At 44.7% G+C, this 16321-nt stretch overlaps 1 protein-coding gene across 5 annotated transcripts in view; it reads right to left on the bottom strand.

Annotated features, from left to right (window-relative positions):
• The window catches only part of odf2a (outer dense fiber of sperm tails 2a), an 87432-nt gene that overhangs the window by 57116 nt on the left and 13995 nt on the right, over positions 1–16321 (bottom strand). For all 5 annotated transcript variants that reach the window (XM_072488822.1, XM_072488824.1, XM_072488820.1 and 2 more), the window contains exons 6-9: positions 4690–4819; positions 2677–2808; positions 1679–1753; positions 687–758 (exon numbers count right to left, since the gene is read on the bottom strand). In XM_072488822.1, the coding sequence (XP_072344923.1) occupies positions 687–758; positions 1679–1753; positions 2677–2808; positions 4690–4819 (409 nt within the window). The remainder of the gene's footprint in view (positions 1–686; positions 759–1678; positions 1754–2676; positions 2809–4689; positions 4820–16321) is intronic.

Genomic DNA, 16321 nt, shown 5'->3' with positions numbered 1-16321 from the left:
ACCCCGATGCTGTGAAGCAACAGTGCTAACCTCTTGTGCTACCTTGCCGCCCTACTCACTCTTTTCTGGGGACAATGATGATATGGCAATATAGGGTAAAATCTGTTATCCTTTGCTCCTGGTGGAAAGTCTTGCTCATTGAGAGAGGACGAAGATTCTCCAATCCACAAGGGAAGAGTGTAAAGAAAGAGGCCACTGCTCTCGCAATTATTAGCCACAAGAAATCATTCATAAGAACTAGGAGCAGGAGGTCATTCACCCCACTTTGCTGCCCATTGTCCATAATCCTTCAACCCTTTTCTAATTAAAAACTCTGTCCCGGCATCCACTGCACTCTGGGGTAGTGAATTCCACAGATTCCCGACCTTTGAGAAGTAATTCCTTCTCATGTTTTAAATTTCCTACCACTCATCCTAAAACAATTACCTCTTGTTCTAGATTGCCTCAAAGGAGGCAACAGCCAATCTACCTCAACTTTGTCAATACCCATCATCTTCTATACCTCAATTAGATCTCCTCTCATCTTCTAAACTCGAGAGAGTATAGGCCTAAACTGCTCAATCTCTCTTCATAGGATAGACCCTAAAATAGGACATGGGACCGGATACAATACATTATAAAGAGAAAACAGTCAGCTCACTTCAGTGATGCTACTTCACCCCCTCCCCTCATCACTGCACACTCACCTTTTCTGTTTGATACTGAATAAGGAGTTGGTCAATCTGATTTTCAATCTCCTGCAGCTTCATTGACAAGCGCTGAACAGTGGCATGAAAAAAATTAAATACAACTTATGAGATTTCAGAATATCCATGTTTTCTGTATACTGGTGTATGTGATGCATTAAGCGCCTGACTGCCAGTTTCCATGGAGGTCCTTACATTACATATTTACGGTAGTACCATTTAAATATAGATATATTGCTATGCATGTAAATTACTCTTTTATGTTTCTGACCAGGGGACTTCCGGTGGTGACCATGGTCTGATCGGTCGCACACGAGGTGGTTCCTGCCTGGAGGTGCCAGTTTTGGTCCTTTTTATCCAATTAATGGGGGACTTTGATGGATAAAGTGTGAGGAGAGTGGAAGGTGACTGTTTCTTCCCCAGATTGAAATTTGTATGTACTTTGTTTATTTTGTGCTATGTTGACAGGTTTGTGGGGGGAGGGGGGTTGGAATAAAATATATATTTTTTAATGTTTCTGACCAGGATTTTAGTCACCGTTTCCAATGTCCTCTTCCTTAGCTCAGTTGTCCATTTTAATGCGATTATGCCCCTGTGAAATTGCTATATTTGAGGTGCTAAATAAATGAGAGCTATTGCGGTATACCTCTGGTGTGATCATAGGCATTTTATTATCTTTGATAATAGTTATACCTTGATTTCTCTACAGGAATCAGCCTCTTCCTCATCCAACTAAGAATTGTTCATGTGCTTGCCTTGGCAGGCTCCTTGAACATGGGTGGCAATACAGTTAAAACTAATTCTCACACATGCACATACAAGTGCCCAAGGGATTATCCAATGGTGGAGCTGCTGGGAAATACATTTTGTTTCACCTAACAAGCGATTTCTGAGGGCACAATCCATATCACTCTGAATAAGCAGGGCCCACGTGTCAGTCGCTTTCCCCAGCCCGCATACCACATCACCAAAGTGCAATCAGCTCCACTCACTGCATTTTCTGCTTCTGACTGGGCCAGCTTTTCAAGGAGTGCTTCCTTTTGCTCAAGCAGCCTCAAGGCATCAGTCTGTTAACAAGATAAGGGGAAATTATACAATGCAGCTCTATCTAAATACACTGAAAGACCTGAACAAAATGGTTCTTTGCCAGCATTCTGTGAAATGAATATGCTGCAACCACGATAGGAACAAGATACGATGTAAACATTCATTGGAAACAGTTAAAATAAACCTGTTCAGGTTGTGAAAGCCCATTTAAAAATAATTTTTAAAAAAAAAAGACTTCTATTTCTATCGTGTCTTTCTCAATCTCGGGATGTCCCAAAACACCTGTACGTCTGCAATGCAGACACTGTTGTAATGAAGGAAACAAAGCAGCCGATATTTGCACTGCAAGCTCCCACACAGTAATGTGATAATAGATACGCAGTTTTAGATTTTACATAATCACTTTTAGAGAATCCATTTTCTATCTCCACAAATACTACCAGGCCTGCTACGTATTTCCAATATTTTCTGGTTTTATTTCAGATTTCCAGCATCTGTAGCATTCTGCTTTTGATTCAGTTTTAGTGATGGGTTTTGAGGGATAAATATTGGTCAGGATCCTGGGATGAACTCCCTTGCTCTTCAAAATGGTGCCACAAAATCTTGTGTGCCCATCCGAGAGGGTAGGCAGGATTACGTCTTATCTGAAAGACAGAACTTCTGACGGTGTTACACTCCTTCAGTATTGAACTGAACAATAATTCCTAGATTGTACTCAAAAGTGTTGTGGTGCGATTTCAACCCACCCATGACCTTCGAATTTGGAGGCGGGAGTGCTACCGCTGTCAATAAAAAAAAGTCACCTTAGATACACGTCGGTGTAGCAAATGATCAGAAATGATAATCGAACTCCAAACAAAAAAAGTGAAAACTTCAGAAAGCTTTTCAATTGAATACACTACAGAACAAAATCAAAATTACCCCGAGACTGTTAAAACCTCACCTCCTGCGAGTGATGTTCCTTAAGTAGCTGCCGAACCGATCGATTTGTTGCGTCAAAGGTTTCCAGTTTCTGCAGTAGCAACTCCTTCTGCCGCGATAGCAGATTACTTTCTGACATCGATATTGGCTTCTCCTTAAAATATAGAAAAATGTGAAGTTGCTACAGATGCATATGGAAATATGGAGGAGCAACTCATTCGAAGAGACCCTGAAAAATACACCGAGTCATCCTCTTATGCAGTTCCTATGTTAAAATAGTAATCCCACTTCAAATGTGCTAAAATTGGCTAATGAGTTGTCCAGTGCTCCTGAAAGGCACATTACAAATGCGAAACTTTTTATCCCCTCTCAATTCTTCCTTTCCTTTCCCCAATCAGAATGACACAGTCAACATTAGAAATTTGCATTAAGAAAAATCACACAGACAAGTCTGCTTTCAACTGTTTCTGAGCAATGTCGAATTGAGGTACTCATGATTACCCAAGTTCATAATGCAGAATTCAACTTTCTAGGGGAAAATAATTATTCTCCACGGTCACCACAAAACTGCTGGGAACTCTTCCCACAAAATCATAGTTGCTCATTTATTGTTGCTCATCCTCACTTCTAACCGAACCATTACATCACCCACCATTTCGTAGTGATCTCCGCTAATAGGCTAGCAAATGCATCCTCTTGTGCTCTGCCACACAATTAACAGATAATGTATCAATCATAATTTCCCTTGCCTGGGTGAGTACAGCTCCAACAACACTCAAAACAAATGACAGATCATATGAACATTATATTGCACCAAGGACTCAAAGAAGAGCCCTAACTAGGAGGAGGAGAGGGTCCAAGAACGGAAGACTTAAAAAATGAGGGGTATATGATAGAGCATGGTGCAGGATAGCGAAGAAGAACTTGACGGTCATAGTGTGACAGGCTGGAGCAGGTAACATAAACCAACAATACGCAACACAGTAAATCCAGAGGTGTAAATAACTGTTAAAAAAAAAAAAATCAAAGCTATATGTTCTTTATCTGAATGCATGAAGCATTTTCAACAAGATAGAAGAGTTGATAGCACCGATTACAACATAGGAGTTTGGTGTATTAGCTATTACAGAAACATGGTTGCAGGGGGACCAATTTGGGTGCTCAACTTTCCAGGGTATCTAATGTTCCAAAGGAACAGACCAAAGGGGAAAGGACGTGGGGTAGCGTTGTTGATCAAGGAGGTTTCAGAGGCGTGCAAAGTTGTGATATAAAGTGGATAGTGATTAGAATCGTTTTTTTTATTTGAGCGTAGCCAATCCACCTACGCTGCACACCTTTGGGTTATGGCGGTGAGACCCACGCAGACATGGGGAGAATGGACCCAGGCAGACATGGGGAGAATGTGCAAACTCCACACGGACAGTGACATGGGGCCGGGATCAAACCCGGGTCCCCCGTACCGTGAGGCAGCAGTGCTAACCACTGCGCCACCGTGCCGCCCAGGACTTCAACAATCTTAATGCTGAATTGCCTGATCCAGTCTCCCAACAGTAATCTCCAGGTAAACAGTGGTTTTGGTTTTAACCCAATTCTTTTCAGGACTATACTGATCGGTGATACAGTCCTCTTGGACAGCACAAGGCAAAAACACATGGGTAATCACCGAACCAGTAGATTTAGCTTCAAAATTCTTCACAAAGACAGCTGTTGACATTCTTCTCTTTTATCTCCTTGGCTCGGAGCTCAAGACATACTTAATGCTACATGTTTTAGAAACTTTGAGAATAATTCTAGCAATAAAATGCTATTAAAGAAACACCCAAGTAAAAACAGAAAACAATGGAAATTGGCAGGTGATGAGAAGGACAGATTTATCAGCCCAATCCCATGAAGAATCATGTAAAAACATTTAACCTTTCTGTCAATCAATTTTGTTTCAGGTGTTCAGCATTTGCAGTTCCCCATTAGCAACATGGGATGTGCCAGGATGAATGGCATCAAAATGCAAGCTGGAAGGGTAAAATATTGTACTCACTGTGCGCAATTTACTGATGGCACTGCGCAGGGCTGCAACCTGTTTGGCTGCAGCTGCTCCATCCATCTCAGCCTCAACCAGTATTTTCAACAGGGTGTCCTGATCTTTCCGCCAGGGCTTCTTTTCTAAGCTGTGAACAACAAGCAGCATTGATAATATGTGTAGCAAGACATTTTAAAATCTATTATTTTAAAGGCAGACAGAACAATGGATATGAAGCAGAAATGAAACAAAGATTATGGGCGGGATTTTCCATGCAATCTGCTGCGTATTTCAGAGGTGGAATCGTCTGCTCCTGCCGCTGTCAAACAGGCTTTGCGTTGAATACACCCTCGCTTCCAGGAAACCTGTAGCGGGGGTGTGCCGCCGGTATGAACAGCCAGAAAATTCCAGCCTTTGAGATTTCAGAAGACAAGGAAGCAAAGGGGAGGAAGGGCAGCAAGGTGGTGCAGTGGTTAGCACTGCTGTCTCATGGCGCCGAGGTCCGAGGTTCTATCCCGGCCCCAGGTCACTGTCCATGTGGAGTTTGCACACAACCCAAAGATGTGCAGGATAGGTGGATTGGCCACACTAAATTGTCCCTTAATTGGGAAAAAAAAATAATTGGGTACTTTACATTTTTTTAAAAAAACTCAATAATTTTCATACAATTTTATTGCTTATATATTCTGAAAATTGTTATTTTTCTCCTTACAATATGTGACTGCAAAATAGGTAAATTAGCCCTCTTCATTCTTCTTGACCGGTCTGCAATCTTTGACACTGAAAGAGTCAACTGGACTATAAACGTTAGCTCCCTTCTCTCTCCACAGATGCTGTCAGACCTGCTGAATTGTCCAGTATTTTCTGTTTTTGTTTCAGATTCCAGCATCCTCAGTAATTTGCTTTTATCCATCTTCAACATCTCTCCACTGTTGACCACCTAAATGGAACTTCTATCACGAGGTTCCATCCTAATCTAACCGTAGCCAAAGTACCACTTGCAATAGCTTCTCTTCTTGCTCCTACACCATTACCTCTGGTATTCCCCAAGGATCTATCCTTGGCCCAGTTTCTCATCGACACGCTACCCCTCAGTGACATCAACTGAAAACATGGCGTTAAGTTTGCACATGTATGTTCACGACACCCAGTGCTACCTTACCGCCACCTCTCTCAATTTCTCCACTTCTGCTATGTCTTTGTGAAATGAAATGAAATGAAATGAAAAGAAAATCGCTTGTCACAAGTAGGCTTCAAATGAAGTTACTGTGAAAAGCCCCTAGTCGCTACATTCCGGCGCCTGTTCGGGGAGGCGGTTACAGGAATTGAACCGTGCTGCTGGCCTGCTTTCAAAGCCAGCGATTTAGCCCTGTGCTAAACAGCCCCTGCAACATCTGATGTCTACTGTTTCGCTCAGTTAGCTGGATGGCTCGTTTGTGATGTGGAGCGATACCAACAATGCGGGTTCAATTCCCATACCAGCTGATAGTATTCATGAGGGCCCCACCTTCTATACATTGTCCCTCACCACCAGTCAGCTCTCAAGGGGAGTGTAGCCCCTCACCACCAGTCAGCTCTCAAGGGGAGTGTAGCCTAAGGTCCTCTGGGACTGTGATGGTATTTACAGGTATTTTCTTAATCCCCTCAAAGTATTTCATCAATTTACATCAAGCATAATTTGCATTGGCTCTCTGACATTATTAAATTTTTCGGAGGCCGGCATGGTAGTAGTGATTAGCACTGTTGCTTCACAGCGCCAGGGACTGTAACTAGGGGATTTTCATAGTAACTTCATTGCTTGTAAAATAATGTAAGCCTACTTGTGACACTAATAAAGACTATTAGATTATCAGACTGCTTATCCAACATCCAATACTGGGTAAACAGAAACGTAGAACGCATAGAAACCCTACAACGCAGGAGGCCATTCGGCCCATTGAGTCTGCACTGACTCTCTGAAAGAGCACCCTACCTAGGCCCACTCCCTTGCCCTATCTCCATAACCCCACCCAACCTGCACACATTTGGACACCAAGGGCAAATTTAGCATGGCCAATCTACCTAACCGGCACATCTTTGGGCCATGGGAGGAAACCGGAGCACCCAGAGGAAACCCATGCAGTCACCCAAGGCCGGAATCAAAACCACATCCCTGGCACTATGATGCAGCAGTGTTAACCACAGTGCTGCATCCAATTAAATATAGGAAGACTGAATCCATTGTTTTCCATCACTGCTCCAAGCTCAGTTTCCTAGCTCCTGATTTTCGCACCATTGCCTTTTCCCAACTCCATAAAATCACACGGCTTCTCCTGTCTCAGTTTGTCTGTCGCTGAAACATTCATTCACACCTTTTTATCATTTTTAGGCTGAACAATTCAGTGCACTCCTGTCTGGCCTCCCAAATTATATCCTCCGTAAATTTGAGGTCATCCAAAACCCCGCTGCTCATTTCTCAACTTGCAACACGGTCTATTCATTTATCACCCCAATGCTCGATGACGTCACATTGGTCCCAAGTCAAGCAACATCTTGAAGCTAAAATTTTCATCCCGATTTAAAATCCTCCCACAGTCTCCCAATCTCCTCCAGCCCACAACCTTCCAAGATATCCATATTCATCTGGTTCTGGTCTCGAGCAAACCCAAATTTAAATCATTTCACCATTAGTGATCGTGTTTTCCGCTGCGTAGGTTGTAGAATTCTCTCCTTCCATCTCTCTACCTTGCTTTCCGCCCGTAAAACATTTCTAAAACCTACCTCTTTGCCCAAGGTTTGGTTATTTGACCTAATACCTCCTTATGTAGCCCAGTGTTATTTTTTGTTTTATAATGTTCCTGTAGTATTATTGTTGTCAGACGATATTTGCCATTTATCAGTCAATCCACCCTGTCCTTTTGTATCCGACCAGCTTGTTTTCTGCCGTTTGCAGTACCTCCCATTTGCAAACTTAGGATTTAATTTCCTGCTTTCAAGTCACTTGATACATTGTAAATAGCAACAGCCGCAGGACTGATACCTAAAACATTCAAGTGTTATCCATCTACACATTAATCAGCCCAATGAATCAGCCTTTGTTCTTCCTAGCTTCAGCCAAATTTCTAATTGATTTTAGTCGGATTCAGCTGTCCTCTTAATATGGTAGCCTGATCCTCGGAAGGTCTCTCAACCCAGTGCTCTCCAGGGTTCTCTGGAGTGGTGAAAATCTTGACTGCCAACATTATCACACACAGCCAGAGTGAGACAGAACCAAGAGTGAGTTTGGGAATTTGAATCTAGGTGGGAATTCGAAGTGCTTTTTATCCCTGGTAAGTAGTATTTCTGTTTTCTTTTTCTTTTCATTGGTATATTTATTTTTTTCTTTGTTGTTTATTTATTTTTTATTTTGGGGGGGAAATTGTAATTGTTGAAGTTAACCGAAGGTTTAAGACATGGCAGGAGATCTCAGACCCGTGCCATGCTCCTTGTGTGCGATGTAGGAGCTCAGGGACACGTCCACTGTCCCTGGCTCCTTCACGTGCAAGAAGTGTGTCCAGTTGCAGCTCCTGTTAGACCGCTTGACGGCTCAGGAGCTGCGGATGGACTCACTTTGGAGCATCCGCGATGCTGAGGACTTTGTGGATAGCACGTTTAGCGAGTTGGTCACACCGCAGGTGAAAGGTACCGAGGGAGATAGGAGATGGGTGACCAAAAGACAGAGCAAGAGTAGGAAGGCAGTGCAGGTGTCCTCTGCGGTCATCTCCTTGCAAAACAGATATACCGCTTTGGATACTGTTGAGGGAGATGGCTCACCAGGGGAAGGCAGCAGCAGTCAGGTTCATGGCACCGTGGCTGGCTCTGCTTCGCAGCTGGGCAGGAAGAAGAATGGCAGGGCTATAGTGATAGGGGACTCAATTGTAAGGGGAATAGGCAGGCGGTTCTGCGGACGCAATCGAGACTCCAGGATGGTATGTTGCCTCCCTGGTGCAAGGGTCAAGGATGTCTCGGAGCGGCTGCAGGACATTCTGGGGAAGGGGGGGGGGGGGGTGAACAGCCAGCTGTCGTGGTGCACATTGGCACCAACGATATAGGTAAAAAACGGGACGAGGTCCTACAAGCTGAATTCAGGGAGTTAGGAGTTAAACTAAAAAGTAGGACCTCAAAGGTAGTAATCTCAGGATTGCTACCAGTGCCACGAGCTAGTCAGAGTAGGAATGTCAGGATAGATAGGATGAATGCGTGGCTCGAGAGATGGTGCAAGAGGGAGGGGTTCAAACTCCTGGGGCATTGGAACCGGTTCTGGGGGAGGTGGGACCAGTGCAAACCGGACGGTCTGCACCTGGGCAGGACTGGAACCGATGTCCTTGGGGGGAGGGGGGGGGGGGTTTGCTAGAGCTGTTGAGGAGAGTTTAAACTAATGTGGCAGGGGGGTGGGAACCGATGCAGGAAGTTGGAAGGTAGTAAAATAGGGACAGAAACAAAAGGCAGTAAGGGGGAAAGTGTAAGACAGAGAAGCCATAGTCAAAAATCAAAAAGGGCGACAGTACAAGGTACAGTGACTGAGGGGAGCTCAGTGAATAGGACCAGGAATACTAAAAGGAATAAAATGGGAAGTGAAACCATTAATGGTAAGCGACGTGGCAGGTTGTTACATGAAGATATGGGTTCAACGCCAAGGAAAATTAGGAGAAAGGTTAAGAGGAAATATAACTTAGGACAGGTTACTAATCGAGGTGTTAAGATTCAGAACAGAGGTAAAAAAAACAACATAAGTGTACTTTACCTGAATGCTCGTAGTATTCGGAATAAGGTAAATGAGTTGATGGCGCAAATCATCGTGAATGACTATGATTTAGTGGCCATTACTGAAACATGGTTAAAGGATGGTCACGACTGGGAGTTAAATATCCGAGGGTATCAAACTATTCGGAAGGACAGGTGGTGTAGCTGTTATTTAAGGATGACATCCGTGCAACAGTAAGGGATGATACTGGTGCTATGGAGGATAAGGTTGAATCCATTTGGGTGGAAATCAGGAATAGTAAGGTGAAAAAGTCACTGATAGGAGTAGTCTATAGGCCACCAAATAGTAACATTATGGTGGGGCAGGCAATAAACAAAGAAATAACTGATGCATGTAGAAATGGTACAGCAGTTATCATGGGGGATTTTAATCTACATGTCGACTGGTTTAACCAGGTCGGTCAAGGCAGCCTTGAGGAGTTTATAGAATGTATCCGCGATAGTTTCCTAGAACAGTAAGTAATGGAACCTACGAGGGAACAAGCGGTCCTAGATCTGGTCCTGTGTAATGAGACAGGATTGATTCAGGATCTCATAGTTAGGGATCCACTCGGAAGGAGCAATCACAATATGGTGGAATTTAAAATACAGATGGAGGGTGAGAAGCTAAAATCAAGCACTAGTGTTTTGTGCTTAAACAAAGGAGATTACAATGGGATGAGAGAAGAACTAGCTAAGGTAGACTGGGAGCAAAGACTTTATGGTGAAACAGTTGAGGAACAGTGGAGAACCTTCCAAGTGATTTTTCACAGTGCTCAGCAAAGGTTTATACCAACAAAAAGGAAGGACGGCAGAAAGAGGGAAAATCGACCGTGGGTATCTAAGGAAATAAGGGAGAGTATCAAATTGAAGGGAAAACATACAAAGTAGCAAAGATCAGTGGGAGACTAGAGGACTGGGAAATCTTTAGGGGGCAACAGAAAGCTACTAAAAAAGCTATAAAGAGTAAGATAGATTATGAGAGTAAACTTGCTCAGAATATAAAAACAGGAGGACTTCCGGTGACGGCGGGCGGGAGGCAGCCGCACAATGGAGGGCTCCCGTTCGGGAACGGCATTTTCGGGGCTTTAAGCCCAGTCCCAGGGTCCACGGAGGCGGCAGAAGCAGGGAGAAGGCACGGAGGAGGCACAGTGAAGACACAGGAGGGAAAAAAAAAGGAGGACAATGTCGAGGGTGAGCAAAAAAACAGCCAAAAAAAAAAAAAAAAAAAAAACAGCTGAAGCTCCATCGGGGAGTGAAAAGGTCACCGCGGGGTCACCAAGGAAAATGGAGGCTGGAGCACCAGGGAAGGCCGCACTGCTTACGGCTGAAGAAATAACTAAGGTGATGGCTGCGGAATTTGAAAAGCAGTTGGCGCAGATTGCGAAATGCATGGAGACGGTGAGGAAGGAGATGATGGAGGTTTTGAATGTGCTGGAGGAGGAGGCGGTTTCCCCGGTGAGGATGGAGGTGGCGAGCGCAGTGGCGGAGGTGCGAGAGCAAGGGGAGGCGCTGAAGGAAGTGGAGGAGACGTTAGTGCAGCACGGTGATCAACTTGCCTCGATGGGGAAAAAGATGCGGAAGGTGATGGACACTAACAAGGATTTGCGAGGAAAAATGGAAGACCTGGAAAACAGATCCAGGCGACAGAATTTGAAGATTGTGGGGCTGCCCGAAGGAGCGAAACCGACTGAGTATTTTGCCGCGATGCTGGCAAAACTATTGGGGGAGGGGGAGGATCCCTCCCGATATGAACTGGATCGGGCTCATTGGTCGTGGAGGCCTGTACCAAAGGCGAGTGAGCCGCCAAGGGCAGTGACTCTGTGCTTCCGTAGGTAGTGTGAAGGAGAAGGTCCTGAGCTGGGCCAAGCAGAAGCGGGTGGTGCAGTGGGCTGGAGCTGGTATACGTGTATACCAGGACTTTACGGTGGAGCTGGCAAGGAGGCGGGCTGCCTTCAACCGGGTGAAGAGGGCACTGTACATTAGCAAGGTGCGGTGCGGCATTGTATATCCAGCGAAGCTGAGGGTGACTTACAAGCTCAGGGACTTTTATTTTGGAACGGCGGAAGCAGCGGAGGAGTTTGTGAAAGCAGAAGGATTGTGGCAGAACTGACAAATTGAGGAATGGCCACATGCCGATGTAACCTCATGACTGTATTTTCTTCTTTTTGTATCACTGCGCGTGGGTGTAGAGACTAAAGGAGCCAATGCGGTATATACTTGGACAAGGGAAGGGACAGGACTTTCACTCGAAATGAGGGTTCTTTGGGGTGTAGGTGGATTTGCGGGGTTTGTGCGCTAAAAGGGGATCTTTGGGCTTTCCTAGGGACGGCCAAGTGGGAAAGGGACCCGGGCGGGGGCCTCCACGCTGGCCGGTTTAAGCCGGCCAGTGAACGGGAGTGAGGTGGGGGGAGGGGCTGCAGCCATCAGAGCCTGGCAGCACAGGGTCAGAGTGGTCTAGCCGGGGTGGAAAGTACAGAGGTTGGGAGGAGGAGTTTTACATGAGGCAGTGGACGGGAGGAGCTGGAGACCTTGTTGGGGGGTTAGGGAGCTGTGTAAGATTAAGGGTGACTATGGGTAATCCTCGATTCCTTTTTGTCATTTGTTTATGTAAACACGCGGGTTGAGGTTTGGGGGTTGGTGGGTAGATGGGATCGTTGTTATTATGGGGACTGACATATCTTACTGATTATTGTTTATTGTTGATGGCTGTAAATGTGGGAGAAAATGTGTAAAAGGAGAATTAAAAAAATTTATTTTAAAAAAAGAATATAAAAACAGATAGTAAAAGTTTCTACAAATATATAAAACAAAAAAAGAGTGGCTACGGTAAATATTGGTCCGTTAGAGAATGAGAAGGGAGATTTAATAATGGGAGATGAGGAAATGGCTGAGGAACTGAACAGGTTTTTTGGGTCGGTCTTCACAGTAGAAGACACAAAAAACATGCCAGTGACTGATGGAAATGAGGCTATGACAGGTGAGGACCTTGAAAGGATTGTTATCACCAAGGAGGTAGTGATGGGCAAGCTAATGGGGCTAAAGGTAGACAAGTCTCCTGGCCCTGATGGAATGCATCCCAGAGTGCTAAAAGAGATGGCTAGGGAAATTGCAAATGCACTAGTGATAATTTACCAATATTCACTGGACTCTGGGGTGGTCCCGGCGGATTGGAAATTAGCAAACATGACACCACTGTTTAAAAAAAGGAGGTAGGCAGAAAGCGAGTAATTATATGTCAGTGAGCTTAACTTCGGTAGTAGGGAAGATGCTGGAATCTACCATCAAGGAAGAAATAGCGAGGCATCTGGATGGAAATTGTCCCATTGGGCAGACGCAGCATGGGTTCATAAAGGGCAGGTCGTGCCTAATTAATTTAGGGGAATTTTTTTGAGGACATTACCAGTGCGGTAGATAACGGGGAGCCAATGGATGTGGTATATCTGGATTTCCAGAAAGCCTTTGAAAGGTGCCACACAAAAGGTTGCTGCATAAGATAAAGATGCATGGCATTAAGGGGAAAGTAGTAGCATGGATAGAGGATTGGTTAATTAATAGAAAGCAAAGAGTGGGGATTAATGGGTGTTTCTCTGGTTGGCAATCAGTAGCTAGTGGTGTCCCTCAGGGATCAGTGTTGGGCCCACAACTGTTCACAATTTACATAGATGATTTGGAGTTGGGGACCAAGGGCAATGTGTCCAAGTTTGCAGACAACACTAAGATAAGTGGTAAAGCAAAAAGTGCAGAGGATACTGGAAGTCTGCAGAGGGATTTGGATAGGCTAAGTGAATGGGCTAGGGTCTGGGCAGATGGAATACAATGTTGACAAATGTGACGTTATCCATTTTGGTAGGAATAACAGCAAAAGGGATTATTATTTAAATGATAAAATGTTAAAACATGCTGCTGTGCAGAGAGACCTGGGTGTGCTAGTGCATGAGTTGCAAAAAGTTGGTTTACAGGTGCAACAGGTGATTAAGAAGGCAAATGGAATTTTGTCCTTCATTGCTAGAGGGATGATGTTTAAGACTAGGGAGGTTATGCTGTAATTGTAGAAGGTGTTAGTGAGGCCACACCTAGAACATTCATAGAACATAGTGCAGAAGGAGGCCATTCGTCCCATCGAGTCTGCACCGACCGACTTAAGCGCTCACTTCCACCCTAGCCCCGTAACCCAATAACCCCTCCTAACCTTTTTGAGCACCAAGGGCAATTTAGCATGGCCAATCCACCTAACCTGCACATCTTTGGACTGTGGGAGGAAACCGGAGCACCCGGAGGAAACCCACGCAGACACGGGGAGAACATGCAGACTCCGCACAGACAGCGACCCAGCAGGCAATCGAACCTGGGACACTGGCGCTGTGAAGCCAGTGTTATCCACTTGTGCTACCGTGCTGCCCCTACCGCAGCTTGGAACTGGTGTGTGCGGTTCTCAGGTCACTTTAGCCAAAGTAAATGACAGTTAGATAGACCTGCACTGTAAGCATAATTTAAAAAACTAACTTCGTCATTATGAGAGATTTTGGCTGAGGTTTAACCTTAGTCTGAATTTTGAGAGAACAGAAGCTGGAAGATTGCGTAATTTGAAACGAGTGGGCGAATCTATAGTGGTCCTCACAGGGTCTTGTGAAAAACAAAGTAATCAGCTGAATTCGTTCAGAAATATTGAAAGGTAACCAAATAAGGGACTGAGGTCTCCACAGTCAAGAGTGGGCAAATTAAAGTTTTACCTCTGAGAATAAGAGTGGAAGAGAATTCTCCAGAGGACTACAGCATACTTATTGGTGGTCCTGACACAAGTGAGTAACCAATAACTTATAAAAGAATTGTTGGGGGAAGTAAAAAGTAAACCTGAGTGGAGAACATATACAGTTAAAAAAAACATGTTATTATGCTAATACTACTTGTTTTACTTTAGAACATAGAACACCTGGAGTATTGTGTTCAGTTTTGGTCTCCTTACTTGAGAAAGGACGTTCTGGCACTGGAGGGTGTGCAGAGGAGATTCACTAGGTTAATCCCAAAGCTGAAGGGGTTGGATTACGAGGAGAGGTTGAGCAGACTGGGACTGTACTCGTTGGAATTTAGAAGGATGAGGGGGGGGATCTTATAGAAACATATAAAATTATGAAGGGAACAGATAGGATAGATGCGGGCAGGAGGATAGATGCAGGCAGGTTGTTTCCACTGGCGGGTGAAAGCAGAACTAGGGGGCATAGTCTCAAAATAAGGGGAAGTAGATTTAGGACTGAGTTTAGGAGGAACTTCTTCACCCAAAGGGTTGTGAATCTATGGAATTCCTTGCCCAGTGAAGCAGTAGAGGCTCCTTCATTAAATGTTTTTAAGATAAAGATAGATAGTTTTTTGAAGAATAAAGGGATTAAGGGTTATGGTGTTTGGGCCGGAAAGTGGAGCCGAGTCCACAAAAGATCAGCCATGATCTCATTGAATGGTGGAGCAGGCTCGAGGGGCCAGATGGCCTACTCCTGCTTCTAGTTCTTATTATCCGGTAGGTGTGTTCTATGTGCTCATGAGTCCGAGTTGCAAAACACAATTAAGCGGCTTTATGATATGGGGAGAGAATCCTGTATGTTGAACATGATGCTGCCTCTGCGGAGGTAAGAATTCAGTCCTTGAAAAACCGGCTAAGTGGCATGGCAGAGGTCCTGGACAATCGAGGTCAGAGAAAGAATGTCCGAATTGTTGGTCTGCCTGAAGTTGTGGACGGTAAGGCACCAGTTAGGTTCTTCAAGGACCGGATGCCACATCAACTCAAGCTGGATGTAAAGGCTGGGCGTTTCAAATTAGAAAGGTTGCATCGTATCTGATCTTTTGAAGCCAAGGAATGTTTTTTTTTATCCCAGGCCCTTAATCATTCGCTTCCACAACCTTCAAGCTCACCAGAAAGTCCTGGAGACGGCAAAGGGAGGCGAGACCTAGCTCCATGAAGGAGTGAGGATTTCCTTCTTCCAGGACTCGGTCAAGTCGAGGCTTCAATTAAGTTTGAAGGCAACTGAAGGCTGCTGGAGTTATGTTATGCTTTATCCTGTGACCCTGAATATTGTATCCCACAACTCTGTCAAGCCGTTCGATAATCTGACCTTGGCCTTGATTCAATCCATGAGGGGCAAGGATTTGGATTAATGGTTTGCAACTCGGACCAACTCGAGCTCTAATCTGGACTCTTGCCCTATCATGGTGCTGTCTGATATAATTGTCCTGTTAAAGGGAGTTGCTATTATATGTGCATTGATTGAATGTCTTCTGTTTCTCCTGGAATGTTTCAGGGACTCTTATTGTATTATCTCATATTAGTCATGGTAGATATGCTGTGTGCTTATTATCCGTCATCTTTCTTTTAGCATCCAAACATTAATCATGGCAGAACTGAGTGGCATCACTGCCGAAGGGGGCCTGCTGATGGATACAGGTCTTTATGGATGCGGGAGGTGCATTAGATTCCCATTTCCTTGTTGCCCTTTCTTTTCCATGTTCTGGAGAAGGTATCCAGTTGGTAACGGCAGTGTGGCCGTATAGTTAATCCGATGGGTTCTCAGTCTTGATGAGGAACGTCCCCTTCAAACTATTGTGGTTGTGATTCTTTTGCTTTTTGTTATCATGGGAGGGTTTGTGTGTTGTTGACTCTATTCTACTTGGTACAGGCAGGTCCATGAAAGGAGGTTGCCCATTTGCCTCTGGTGTAAAGTGGGTCAGAGGAGGGGATACCAGATTGTGGTGCGAAAATCTGATCCTTAGTCTTCTCTATGGCCTAATTAATGGCAGCAATTAATCTTCAAATTTGCTCATGGGATGTACGGGGCATCCAACAACCCCATCAAGAGGAAAGACAGCCTCTCCTTTCTCAAGAAGGTGGTGAAGGTTGACA

This window comes from Scyliorhinus torazame, chromosome 22 (genome assembly GCF_047496885.1).
Source record: "Scyliorhinus torazame isolate Kashiwa2021f chromosome 22, sScyTor2.1, whole genome shotgun sequence".
Lineage (NCBI taxonomy): Eukaryota > Metazoa > Chordata > Chondrichthyes > Carcharhiniformes > Scyliorhinidae > Scyliorhinus > Scyliorhinus torazame.
The sequence above is the reverse complement of the archived record's forward strand: the minus strand, read 5'-3'. Positions and strand labels throughout refer to the sequence as shown.